This window comes from Ambystoma mexicanum, chromosome 12 (genome assembly GCF_040938575.1).
Source record: "Ambystoma mexicanum isolate Mex_15411 chromosome 12, UKY_AmexF1_1, whole genome shotgun sequence".
NCBI lineage: Eukaryota > Metazoa > Chordata > Amphibia > Caudata > Ambystomatidae > Ambystoma > Ambystoma mexicanum.
In genome coordinates this window covers 1073787385-1073801234 of record NC_090936.1, presented here as the reverse complement: position 1 = coordinate 1073801234, position 13850 = coordinate 1073787385, and the positions used below count along the sequence as shown (strand labels likewise).

General features: G+C 44.0%; 1 protein-coding gene across 1 annotated transcript in view; it reads right to left on the bottom strand.

The window, feature by feature from the left end:
- Nucleotides 1-4129: 4129 nt before the first annotated feature.
- Nucleotides 4130-13850, bottom strand: part of CHCHD3 (coiled-coil-helix-coiled-coil-helix domain containing 3) — a 1467811-nt gene continuing 1458090 nt past the window's right edge. The window contains exon 8 of the mRNA XM_069629626.1: nucleotides 4130-4929. Coding sequence (XP_069485727.1) covers nucleotides 4906-4929 — 24 coding nt within the window. The 3' untranslated portion in view covers nucleotides 4130-4905. The remainder of the gene's footprint in view (nucleotides 4930-13850) is intronic.

Sequence of the window (13850 nt, the reverse complement as noted above, 5' to 3'; positions counted from 1 at the left end):
GGTCCTGCCCGCGGATTGCACAATTCTGGTCTGAAATATGCTCAACATTATCAACCATACTGGATCACACGATAGACCCATCTCCAGCACGATGCCTTTTTCATGATTTCCCACAGTTGGGACGTGACTCAAGGAAGCTGGCTGGACTCTGCATGATACTGGCTGTGCGCTACATCTTGATGAACTGGCTTCAGCCCAGGACACCCACATATGCACAGTGGCTCAGGACAGTCACATGGGCACACGATACAGAGGAGGCCTGGGGTATACTGCAACATCCGCACTCGAGACCTAGGGACATCTGGCGGAAATTTCGCACTTATATGTCCACCATTACCTCGAACTCAGACGCTGAAGCCTCCCCCTCTCCCCCCTCCCCCCACTAGTGCCTGCTGGCGAAACGTGACTCTCAATCCCTATAGCAGGAACATCACCCTGCCGCCACTCTTCCTCGTAATGTAACTGAAATGCCAGCACTGTACTGTAATGTATGCTTTGTGTAAAAGTTCATTTTGCTTTCTACATAGTGATCATCTCTGTGATTCCGTGTGTTGTGAAGTCAAATAAAAGTTAAAAAAAATAAAAAGTGTGAACCCGGCTGAGGGATGCCCGCGAATGACAGCAAAAGGTAACACCACGTAAACATTGTGGTGACAAGCGTGTACCCGGCAGAGGGATGTCCACAAAGAACAGCTGTTTGAAAAGACAATAAGGCTCTTGAATGTTACCAGTTGCTGAGATCTTGAACGGAAGGCTGTAGTGAACCCGACTGAGGGAAGCCAAGGTTACAACAAGGATCAGAGCCAGGTTGAGGGGGATCCACAGGTGAAAAGAAATCACCCGACCTGAAGATTACTGAAAGGAACCTTTTGTTTGTTAATAGTACATCAGGTCCTCTGAGGCAAGAGACTTGGTGTAAAAGAGACTTGGCCACAGAAGGCATTGATAATTTGGAAACAAACTGTAAGCTCGTGCTGGACAAGCCCAGGAGTGTGCTGTGCTAGAGAGTCCAGCGCTAAAAACCATGGGCAAGGGAGACCCCAGTTATACCATCCTGACTGATTTTGTGAACACTGCTTTTTTTTTGATGAACATTATCCCACACTATTTCTTAACTTAGCAGTAAAGATTGGCAAAAGTATTTTTTAGTATAGGCCCTTTTTATTTGACAAGACGTCACTAGGACTGCCTTATTGAAAAGACAATAAGGCTCTTGAATGTTACCAGTTGCTGAGATCTATTATTATATTATATTATAGGTTTATAGTCATAATGTCGACAACAAAAATGTCGACAGTCAAAAAGTCGAAAAAAAAATGTCGAAAAAAAAAATGTCGACTTTTTTTTCAATGCATTTTTTTTTCGAAATAGGGGGGTTCCCCCCCCAGCCCCCCTTTTTTTAATTTTTTTTTTATTTTTCCCTTTTTTTTACTCCCGAACCCCTAAAATAAATATATAATTAAAAAAAACGAAAGTCGACATTTTTTTTCGACATTATTTTGTCGACATTTTTGTCTGTCGACATTTTTTTTTCGACATTATGACTCCCCACCATATTATAGATCTATTATTATTATATGATGGTCGTAGCTTGCTCCCATCTTAGCTTTAGGTTTAGATTAGGTGTTTTTCTCAACCATTTATACAGTTCAATAAACACCCTTGAACTGTGATCGCTTGTGTCTGTCTTTACTGTTGCCAGCATGAGTTCTTTACATATCATAAGTAGAACGGTTCATGTGATCCTTTGCTCCAAGTCTGCATACCATGTCTGGGAGTTAGAGCTTTTCCAGACATCAGAAAAACAACCATAGTCACTTGGGTCTCAAGCAGCTGCATGGCAGAAACCCCAAAAGGGACCTCAGCATTTGCTCTAGATGGTTATACCCCCAAAATGATTATTTAAGTCAGAAGAAACCCACGGGGTGGAATGTCCTATTAGAACAAGTCATCAGATTCCAGAGAGTTGGAAAAATGAGCTTTACTCAACTTCCTCGTGGCCGAGACCTTAAAGGGCAAGGGAACTGCAATGCTGAAGACTAAGCTTAACAGTGAAGCGTGTCCTAGAAGACAGACCCATAAGGGAGCCAGAGAGGGCAGGAATTATTTGAAGCAGGTCTGATGTGGAATAAACTGCTAAAACGTTCAGCAGGAAGAACCACCAGGGTAATTGTGCAGGCACCCTTTAGGGGGGGGCTGGAAACTGTCCAGAAGCATCCAAATTTCTTAAGTGGCGAGAAGGGAGTGTGGTGCGATAGCCAGTGCATGGGTAAATGTAGCGGGGCATATATGTATGTGCAGGTAAAGCTGAATCTGCACACAGACTTGAATAGTTTTTCGAATGCTTCACAAAGAAAATAATGTTGGTGCCAAGTGTATGGCTATCAAGGAGTCTTTGACAAGATGGCTGTGCGCAACCGATGCAGCAATGAAAATGTACATGGACTGTTGACCATGTACATGCACCTACTTGTAATTTTAACATTTTGTAAATGGGCAAAAAGGTGTTCAATTCTTGGCGCTTACGGCCAGGTAGCATCATGCAGTTGTTGGACACTGGGTCCAAGCGCAGTTACATAATACGTAAGTTGTCTTGAATAGCGGCCGTCTGCCACTTTTGGTAGCCTTGCTGCACTTGGCTCTGTAAGAAAGAAAGGATGGTGGGGTTCATTAGTGGGACAGTGGGAAAGGCAGATGCGAACCCTGTGGTGTTGATGGGTGTACATTGGAAGTACCTGGTTCTTGAGTGGCAATCTAGTTTCTATGGGTTTTGACTGAGCAACATGGGAGCATGGTATCCATAGGAAAGAGCCCAAGATCTAATAGACTACAGGGTTTTGGGTCTGGTTAGCCGCGGATGTGGGTAAGCTGCTGCTGATAAATGCATGCTGAATGTCTAGTTGAAGAGGAGCATCTTTCTAAAAAGGCAGCCCAATAGTTCTCTTGGCTCTCATATTAGAGTATTGGCTTCCAAGGGTGAAGGTGGTTTTACTAATGCAGACCAGACTGCAAGTCCAACTCCATTTGCAATTTATTTTTCATGGCTTGCGTCCAACTGCACCGATTTCTGGTGAGTGCTTATCGTTGGAGGAATAAATAGGAATTGTAAATCCCATAGACTAGCTTGGGAATACCTCGCACATGAAATGGCTTTGAACTTGATTCTCTTATTTTAGTGGGTGCCAGAAAATGATTTCATGTCAATTTCACACGTTCACCTCTGCTTTTGTAGAGGCTCATTTTTCTGGCAGTCGGATATAGTATCTTTCATTTGAAGTAAAGTCGATCACCGTCAAATCATGCCTTAAGCGAGCTAGTCACCTAAACCCTGTAGTTTCTGGAGTAGTGGAAGCACCGTACAAACACAAATAATTGAAAGTTGATTAATACAGCTATAAATGGCAAGCAGTAGGCCCTGAAAATCAACATATCATGCTTTTAACATCTCATTCTTAAGAGTCGACAAAGGTAAATGTAAACATTAACGCAATAAAATCACAACCACACAATTGTAGATGTAGACATTAAAGTGCCACGAACTAAGGATCAAAACTCTCAAGTTGGTCCATGGCCGACTAGCACCCCCAGTTCTGTTTTTCTGCTGCATTTATCCTACGTGCAGTTGTGATTTTCTAATCATAAATGCAGGACTGCAAGTGCCAGATTACAGGAAGTCACTAGGCTGGATCGGGATGATTTGCTCACTGCTGGCATGGGGCAGATTGAGAGTTTTAATAGGATCAATATATTGCTCATCAGTCTCCGTTATCTTTCTTCCTTAATCATGATCCAAGGTGTATCCTTGCCTGATACAATTTCCGTTTTCTCCATCAGATTGCCGCAGCTGGGAGTATCTGCCGATGTGTATGTTCACGTCAAGTATCGTCATTGACACATGCTTTCACTCACTCACTCACTCTCCACCCCACCCCCCACTCAGCAATACATGTCTATTTGTGCTCGATAACCATCCTGAGCCCACAGGGAAGAGAAATGACACTCATTTGTTGTACTCTAGTGGGTAAGAGTTGTCATTCGTGCCACTGCAAACACACAATTAAAGTCCCTGCCTCACCTGTTGCATTCGATGCTGGAACTTTTAAAGAGCGCAAAATAAAAACAACAACGGTTTACCTTGTTCAGAAAATATATGTTTTTATATTTTAAGTTTTCATTTGTAATTGACAGAATAAGGAGATACAGAGTATGACCGCAAACAGCACATGATTTAACTTTAATAACATAACACAAGACCCTTTTGTAAGTGGAGCCAAATATCTGCATAAACAGTGGGGATGCGGAGGCCATTACAAGAAGAAGGAACATGTGGTGTTGAGATCTGTGCAGTGGGACCCCACACACATCGTTTATTTTCACAATACAAAGAGCAACAATAGCATCCATCTGATCACGTAACAAAGACCAGCATTCTGTCCAGACGTTGGCAGAGGTTTTCAACCTTAGATCATTGACGCAATAGGCCACACAAATTGAGCTAGAGCTGCCATTTTCACTCACACTATTTTGTGTGGGTGGCCCCAATTTTTACAATGGAAGTACCGTGCTTGTCTGCAAATCACTATTAAGTCACAGCAGAATGGAAAAGAAAAGCCTGCATTAGGTTTGCTATTTTACCAATTAGAGTAGTTCGGGGCATCTCATGGGATATTGACTGTTTCTTTGGTATTTATGTGGGTCGTTTTTATTTTCATCAGTGTATACGGTTGTTACTCATATCGGGGGTCACCGTAGTAGTTTTAGGGGCGCAGTTTGCATTGTGATGCTTGCTGTGGTCTGTGTCTCTTGCATTTCCTGTCATTTCTTGGTGTTTCGTTGATTTTCTTGATACAATACCCATTTAGTAACAGCAATGCTGATGGGGTCGTTGCTGCTCGAATGCAGACTTCACCCCCCTCGTCTGAGCATGGTCTGTAAAAAAAAGAAAAGATGATGCAGTTGCTTCTCATGTTTATCAGCATGGCATTTAAGAGCCCTTTTGCATTAACTTTAAATGTTGGCTCGGTAAACGAATGCACAATATCAGAGTGCAAATTTGCTCAACAAACCCATGGGTGAAGCCACACAAACTACAAGTCAGAAGCGCTGTATACATTTACATATGAACGTGAAAACTCAACACACACCATGTATAGCTCAGGAATGGCGCACCATGTACAAAATCAAACAAGAACAGGAGACCATTGAGTTACGTCTTCAAAAGGACACCTTCATGACTTCTGACATTCCTGCAAGAGTCTTGGTACTGCATAGTTTACAGGGATCTGAAAAGACCATATATATACATATCTACCTTGGAATTAAATAAAACAACTATGTAGACCCCGCCCAAGGGGCGTACTGGAGGTTATGGGCCTTGAAGACCGAGCTAAAGGCTGGAACATGGTACGGGTGTTTAACTAGAGTTAGAGGCCCATAACTCCAAGTACAGCCCGAGAGTGGGGTCAATAAAGCTATTACAACCCACCAAAAATGGGCAAAGATGATGCATGGCTCAATAAAAGAATTGTGGAATGGTCAATGGTCTGTAAATACGCCGGGAGGTTGTGCGGAATTGGCTGCATGTAGTCCCAGCATGGAATACATGCCTGTGAGGGAAGAGGCAGATTGAGAGCGGCATCTGAGCGGGCCTGGAGGCAGAAAGAAGCAGACCTGGTGCCAGAAGGGGGGGGATGAGCAAGCTGTGGGGAAATTAAGGCAAGTCAGTGCGGAGAAAACTCCAGGTAAGTGTCGCAACAGTCCCCTATTAGTCAATCTGCCAACAACATGAGATAGGTGAGCTAAACAGTCTTGTAGAGCCTGAAGATGGACCAATGGGGAAACGTTGCTAAAGTTCCAAGGAGTATGATACACATTAACACATAGGAATACATTAAATGTGTCAAGACTATCAGACCGTCTTACTGGATTGACCACGGAATCTGCTATGTCCTCCTCACTGCTAGAATTACTGCGCACCCCCAGAGTCCCTTCCTCCTCCTCACCCGATGAAGTAGAATAGTTCAGCTTCTTTCTACGGGGGTGTCACGCTGGAGACGACTTCTTTGTGAGCAGATACGGTCTGCCTCGAAAGGAAGCCAGTGTGACTCTATATAGAGAAATTCAGAATGACTCCTCTCCGCGACAGCCAGATATGTTTCAGGGGAAAATGCCACTAGGGCATAAAAAAACCCACAATGCACCGAAGAGGACTGTTGATATGCTGATCCGATGAGCGGTAACTTGACGTTACTGAAGCAGAAATCTCTGGAGGAGCACTCCAAAGACAGGTGTGAGAATGCAAAAACACAACTGCCACGAACGTGCAGAACGTAGCAGAAGGAGGAGAGGCAGGGAACCAGGAAGGAACATTAGGAAGCGGGGAAAGGGAAGTGAAGGCGGACTAAGACCGCAGAAGGATACACAGAAATGAGCGCACGCAACACGGGAAAGCACAGTTGCAACGCGCTGAGCCGTCGAGTAACGAATGGTGAAATACTCGATGGGCGGCCATGTTGGAAAAAGACTAGACCGCTGAATAGCGTTTCGAGGAAACGTGGCGGAACAGTCTAATGGCGTCGGAGTTTCCACCTCCGTCAGACTCGCCAGTGCCAGCAGTCGTGACAGTATGCCCCCTTCGAAGACCCCTTCCTCACGGTTTACCTGGATGAAGTCTGTGAAACTGGAGTAGAAGTTGGGGGGCATGAACCTGAGTCTCTGGTTCCCAAGTATCCTCTGAGGAGGGATAGCCTTTCCAGTGTATGAGATACTCAAGGCACCCTCAATGGTATTGAGAGTCATGGATTTGGGAGACTTCGTATTCATCCGAGGCAGAAGTGGGCTGGATCATTAACTTGGGCAAAATTTGCTTCCTAGTATCAGGTACAGAAGAGCGTAAGAGGAATGAAATACCGGATTGATCCGTCTGAGGGTCTTTGGCAACTTTAATCGGTAGGCAACTGGATTGACTCTGGACTCTGCTATGTCCTCCTCACTGATAAAATTACGGCACACCCCCAGAGTCCCTTCCCCCTCCTCACCTGATGAGGTAGAATAGTTCAGCTTCTTTCTACGGGGGTGTCGCGCTGATGACTTCTTTGTGAGCAGATACGGTCTGCCTCGAAAGGAAGCCACTGTGACTCTATATAAAGAAATTCACAGTGACTCCTCTCCGTGACAGCCAGTTATGTTTCAGGGGAAAAAGCCACTAGGGCATAAAAAAAACCCACGATGCACCGAAGAGGACTGTCGATAGGCTGGTCCGATGAGAGGTAATTTACCGTTACTGAAGCAGAAATCACCGTAGGAGCACTCCAAAGACGGGTGTGAGAATGCAAAAACACAATTGCCATGAACGTGCAGAATGTAGTAGAAGGAGGAGAGGCAGGGAACCAGGAAGAAAGAGGCAAGGTCAAAACGGGTAGACTGGTAGCAAGGAAGGAACATTAGGAAGCGGGGAGAGGGAAGTGAAGGCGGACTAAGACCGCAGAAGGATACACAGAAATGAGCGCACGCAACACGGGAAAGCACAGTTGCAACGCGCTGAGCCGCCAAGTAACGAATGGTGAAATACTCGACGGGCGGCCATGTTGGAAAAAGACTAGACCGCGGAATAGCGTTTCGAGGAAACGTGGCGGCACAGTATAATGGCGTCGGAGTTTCCACCTCCGCCAGACTCGCCAGCTGCCGGCACTCGTGACAAAATGAGACGGACTTGTGACGGCCAAACCCTAACAGGCAATACAGAGCAGGCCTACTATTATAAAGGGATTGCCACTGCTTTTGTGTTATAATGTTCTCCGAGTAAACCTGGCAAGGAGCATAACAATTGCACTTGGTGCCTGTAGTGAGAGGGCATAGTTGGGGCGTTCTCACACAGGGGTATGCAGGGTCTCGGTTCCTGTAGACACTGTGTGGCACAAGGGATCATTCCTACCCATATACGGTCATGAGGAAATCTATTTAGGTGCTATCCTCATGTCATCCTATGGGCCGTGCAGAGGCAGGACTCAAGGAGGAAATGTTAATTACTTCTCTCCCTTCTTCCATACACAGTGCTGCTTGCCTGGAGAGATGGAGGGGTGGGTGCAAGGAGCTGAGCTCATCCAAAGGACCAGGTAAAAGCTAGGTTTCTGTTTTTAAAAAAGGCGTGTGTGTGTACTGCCAGTAAGGGATCTACAAGCAATCGGTGGTCGGGGGCAGGGAGGAGCAGAACAGCCAGTGTGAGGGTAGTTTGGGAGTGGAGGATGTGCAGACCTTGCTGTTATGGAGGAGCCATTCCTTAAAGAGGAGGGTACTGAATTCCTTCCTGAAATATAGAAGGGAAGGGGCGAGTATGGTGTTGGTGGGGAGGAAGGGTTCCAGCGTCTGGGGGCATTGACAGGGCAGGCCTGTCTTCGGATTCTTTCCTTCCTATACCAGCGGAGTTCAAATCTGCATGTGTCCTTAATTATGGAAAGATTGAAGTGAGTAAATGAAGGGGTAGAGAGGGACGATGGGAAGAACGTGGATGTAATTGATGTGGGCAGGCATGGACAAGGACAGAGCCACATGGCCAGATCTGAGGCACAGAATGCGACAATGGAGCACAACGTGGACAACATAAAAATGTGTTTTACAGCAGTAGTGCGCATGTGACACTAGCATCATGAAAATGTGTTTTACAGAGCAATGCTAACATACTATATTGACAATTGTGGCGTGAATAAGTGTTTCAAAATAATGGCTTCTACTGTTGGGCACATTCCGCATGAACATGTGTTTTTACTAGCAACGCTCGCATATTGTTGGGCACTTTCAGCATGAACATGTGTTTTTACTAGCAACGCTCTCATATTGTTGGGCACTTTCAGCATGAACATGTGTTTTTACTAGCAACGCTCGCATATTGTTGGGCACATTCCGCATGAACATGTGTTTTTACTAGCAACGCTCGCATATTGTTGGGCACTTTCAGCATGAACATGTGTTTTTACTAGCAACGCTCTCATATTGTTGGGCACTTTCAGCATGAACATGTGTTTTTACTAGCAACGCTCGCATATTGTTGGGCACTTTCAGCATGAACATGTGTTTTTACTAGCAACGCTCTCATATTGTTGGGCACTTTCAGCATGAACATGTGTTTTTACTAGCAACGCTCGCATATTGTTGGGCACTTTCAGCATGAACATGTGTTTTTACTAGCAACGCTCGCATATTGTTGGGCACTTTCAGCATGAACATGTGTTTTTACTAGCAACGCTCGCATATTGTTGGGCACTTTCAGCATGAACATGTGTTTTTACTAGCAACGCTCGCATATTGTTGGGCCCTTTCAGCATGAACATGTGTTTTTACTAGCAACGCTCGCATATTGTTGGGCACTTTCAGCATGAACATGTGTTTTACAGTGCAATGCTCTCCTGTATATTCGACATGGAAAAGCAGGTTTTCGTGCAGAACGTATCAATATTTGTGTTCATCATTGAGACAGCCAGCATGAACGAGGGGTTGGAGGCCGCCCTCGCATGTGTTTAGAATAGATATGCCAAGAGGAATCCCTACGCCCTCACACTACCATTGCACTCCCTATACACCTCCAAGCAGGCCTTCTAGCTACTTTCCTTTTCATGAGGGGACCCAGGGGGTCGCCCTAACAACCTAGGTGGAGGAATGTCTATGAGCTTACAGGGGGAATTCTGTAAAAGAGTTAGATTTCATTTGGACACTCATTGTTGGAGGCATCCCCATTCACTCAGTGATCCATAGTGGTGTCCGTGGCCAATACCCTGCTACCTACCAGGATGCACAATAGTTCTCCAGTCCCTCTGCATCCATAATATTCTAGTATCAGGATACACCCTTCTGATTTCGTTTAACTGAAGGATCAAAGGAATTCCAGGACTATGATCTCTACTGATGGGGTCTGCCAGATTCAGAACAATAGGATGAAACCGCTGATTGCAGGATGAGACCGCTGATCCCCAGGAGAAAGGAGAAGACCACTGGTAGAGGGACGATGATTATTTGGAAGACTAATATTTTAAGGCATGTTAACTAGACTTCTGAGCAGTCTTTAAGAGGTAGATGCCAGATTTTAAAGGTTTGGAATATTGCATCAAAATATTCTGTGGTCATTCTTAGTTTTTACTGATGTTGGGGAGTAAAATTAAAGAGGCTCTGCAGAATGCCTCCATAGCTTTGATGAAATCTTACATTTTTTAAAGCAAATATTTGGACAATCAGCACTCCTGTGTTACAGCTGCACAATTCGCATAGAGAGGAAGTCGTTCCAACCTGCAGGGTGTGTCTGAAGGACTATTTCATGTGAGGTCCTATGCCAAAACCAAGTCCTTTTCTACGTGCGCAAATTAAGTGTGATGAACATACAGTGGACTTGGGTCCTGTTGGGATGAAATTCACTTAATAAAATTAAACGATCAATAAAAAATCATTCCAGATCTGGCTGTGCAGCTCTGCCTTGACTTTTATCACGGGCTGCGATGCAACTCTGTCACAGCGGTCTCGCCTGAATTAGTAGTAGTACTAAAAACGCAGAAATAAAATTTCCATTTGCAGTTATTTATTAAATAGACTCAGGCATTTGACTACCACAACAGTCCAGCACTGCCATTAACTTGAGGTCTGTTTTTCATAGTTCTAATAAACCGTGAACAATAACCAAGGAGCACTATACAGAAGTGAGTTTAAAAAAAGCCAAAAGAATGTACATAAAAAGACTGAATGCACATAATTAGCTACAATAAAACGCACAAGGTGAGACTGAATTTAACAGGGCTGTTAAAAGGAAAACTGCAAAGTCTCGAGTTTCAAATGCTTCCCTTAAAAGCAGTTAAGTCTTCTCCTAAACAGATTTGTTTTACATTTGGGTTGTGCATGCAAGTATAACCCACCATCTGAAAACTATACCTCCGCTCAAAGTGCAAAGATACTTATGCAAACATAAATAGGTTTTTCACTTGTTGTGTCAAGGAAAAAACAAAAGCAGTCAGGAAAGGTATGTACTGAGCCTTATTAACGTTCTGGCCTCTTCAGGCAATGGTTCAGTACACTTGTAGCTTGCTATTCGAGGAAACACACACCTGTAGCCAGGACTTTGGCAGAGTTCTGAACTCATAGACCCTTTAAGACGAGGTAACAGTATCTGAGATGGACGGGGATGCAGATTTTACTCATACATCAATAATTAGACTGACTCAGGAAGTTGGTAAAAACACAACTGTTTTAATTGCAATTGTCTAAAACAGGGAGTACAACGGACATCAACGGACACCGCACAGTCATAAGTCTCCCAACATTCTTCATCACTCTTACTGTCTGCCATTCAATAAGTTCTTTGAACTCAGCCTTGCAAAGCATCACTGTGCCTGAGAATAAAAGTGAGTGTGAGCATGGCCTTATCTTCTGATCTTGGTGTAGCTTGCCCAAAGTCTATTTTCATCTGACCATGTGACAGACGACCACGTTTTGAGCTCCTTCGTTGCATTTAATACTATTAAATGAATAAAACCTGGAACTTCTAGTGTTTTTACATTACATCTCAACAGGAGCTCGGCTCACTTCCCACGGTTATTGTATCTTCGAGTAGATAATCAGGTTCTTGGCAGCCCCAACTTTTGACACAGGGCCAGACAAGCCTTCTCGAATCTTTCTTCGCCGTCAGCTCTTTTATTCTACTGCGCCACACTTTCAGCCCTTCTATTCACAGGGTCCAAGTTTGCTAAAATGCGTTGTGGAACATCCAGAAAAAAAAAAAAGGAAATATATATATATATATATATATATATATATATCACCGCCTGCAGTCTATTCACTACGTATAACCAGCCCTATGATTAGTCTACTTGCGTTACTGCATCTGTACAATTATAAAAAGGCTTGGCATTTTCTTCAGTGCTTCTCCCGCACGTGCAATCTTCATTTTGCTCATGAAACGATGCTCAATTCTTCACTTCGCCATCATATTCTCTAAGATCTATTCACTTTCTTCATTTCCATCTCTTCTGGGTGTGTCATTTCTGCTTCATGTGACATCACCAGTCTTCTTTTTCACTTATCTTGACACTTCTGAAATTTCCTTCAGAAGACTGTCATTTCTTCGCAGATACATCATGTAGGGTTTTCTCAATGGATACCTTGTTTCAAGGACTCTTTGCGGTATAGGTACCATCGCTGGTGCTGCGCATGTCACAATTTCCGGCTACATATAGGCAAAATGGGGCGGGACTTCCGGTAGAGGGACTTGGCTCCTCCTCTACAGTTCCGACAACAATTAGACCCATCTTGGGTCATCCATACGTTTTCCACATCCTCCTACCTGTTTCATTGATCTTGTCCCGACCTGCCACCACCAGCTGGTCATATCTGAGTGTGGGATGCACTTGCCGCCTTGGGAAGTAAGGGGGGTGGGGGGTTGAGGGAGTAGGTTAAAGAGGAAGGACCACATTTCTGTTGAGATGTGAAGGACATTGGGACACTGACCATTTACTTATTTGGTTTCCCAGAAGGAGTAACGTTGCAGACGCCTGGCATACCATGGCATGGCGAAAACAGAGGTTGCCTGGAGCCATCACACAAATTGGGCCGTTATATCGTGTATGGATTGCTCAAAGTGTCGATGTTCCCCCTCTGCTCTGCACTTGCACATTCTGAATACTCGCAAGGCATAGTAGGTTCGTCCCTCCCCTTCTGCTCTTAATATTGTGTTAATGTATTTAACACCCTCCCTCCCTGCCCTGAGGGCACTTTGAAACAGTATATTCTTATTGTATAAGCGCCTAACTAGCAAACAATAAAATACTGGGGTCTGGCCATTCTAATCTTTAAGAAAGAACGGACTTCTGCACAAACAGTCCTTCAGTTCAAACTAACTTGACACTTCAGTCGTGTTGGTATTAGCCTCCATCACATTTAATGGAAGGTGGACCATACCATGTATTCTATCATTTTACTAATAATGATCACAATGCATTGATGTGATAACCAAAAAAACGAATCTGGTGCAAATAAAAAGTTCTGATTTCCATTTTATTTCACATAACACGGCAGCATAAATACAAAAGCTCCTATGGATTACAATGTTTTAGTTAAACATAGCATGTGTTATCTACCTGATGTTTATCGGTTTAACATTAATTACAAGATATTCCAGTGAAAAACATCTCATTTAATCAAATAATGTTTTACAATTGAGACTTTAATTACTGACATTAGGATGCTACATTTATGGGATGAAAACCCTTGGCGATTTAGCCAGCTTTAGTTTTCTTGGCTTCAACACCCCTGAAATTTGGCTCCAACGTCAAAGACAAAGGAGAGGGTTAGACCAGCCTAGCCTAGCGAGGTCGAGGTCCAAGGTGTTGCAACACTGGATAGTCCGCATCGGAAGTAAAGGTAAACCTTGCTCTCATTTTCTAAGGGTCCATGATGTCCTCTCCTCCCCCTTGACCATGACCCACTCCTCATGTCTATTCTTTGGAACAGCTGCTCTTTTGCTCTTTACCTTTTGGCATTCACTATACCCGATGGGGAGTTCCCGCATTCATAATGCGATCAGTAGGTGCGAAGAGCAGACATATCAAAGTGATCACTAGGTAAACTACGCCTCCAACTCTTACACTTTTAAACTATTCACCCTGGCTTCCTTTGCTGCAAGCTTGCTAAACCCACACAGTGGAATTGTCAAACTACTTGACAATAGTCACCATTATGTAGGGAAAAGTGAAATTATAAGAAACAATGGGAAGAAAACACTCCAGCGATAACTCCTAAAGCACAATGTATATAGTTGGAAAAAAAAAGTTTCACAAAAAGAACCTAAACTGAGATGTCCCCTTTCACTTAAGTATATG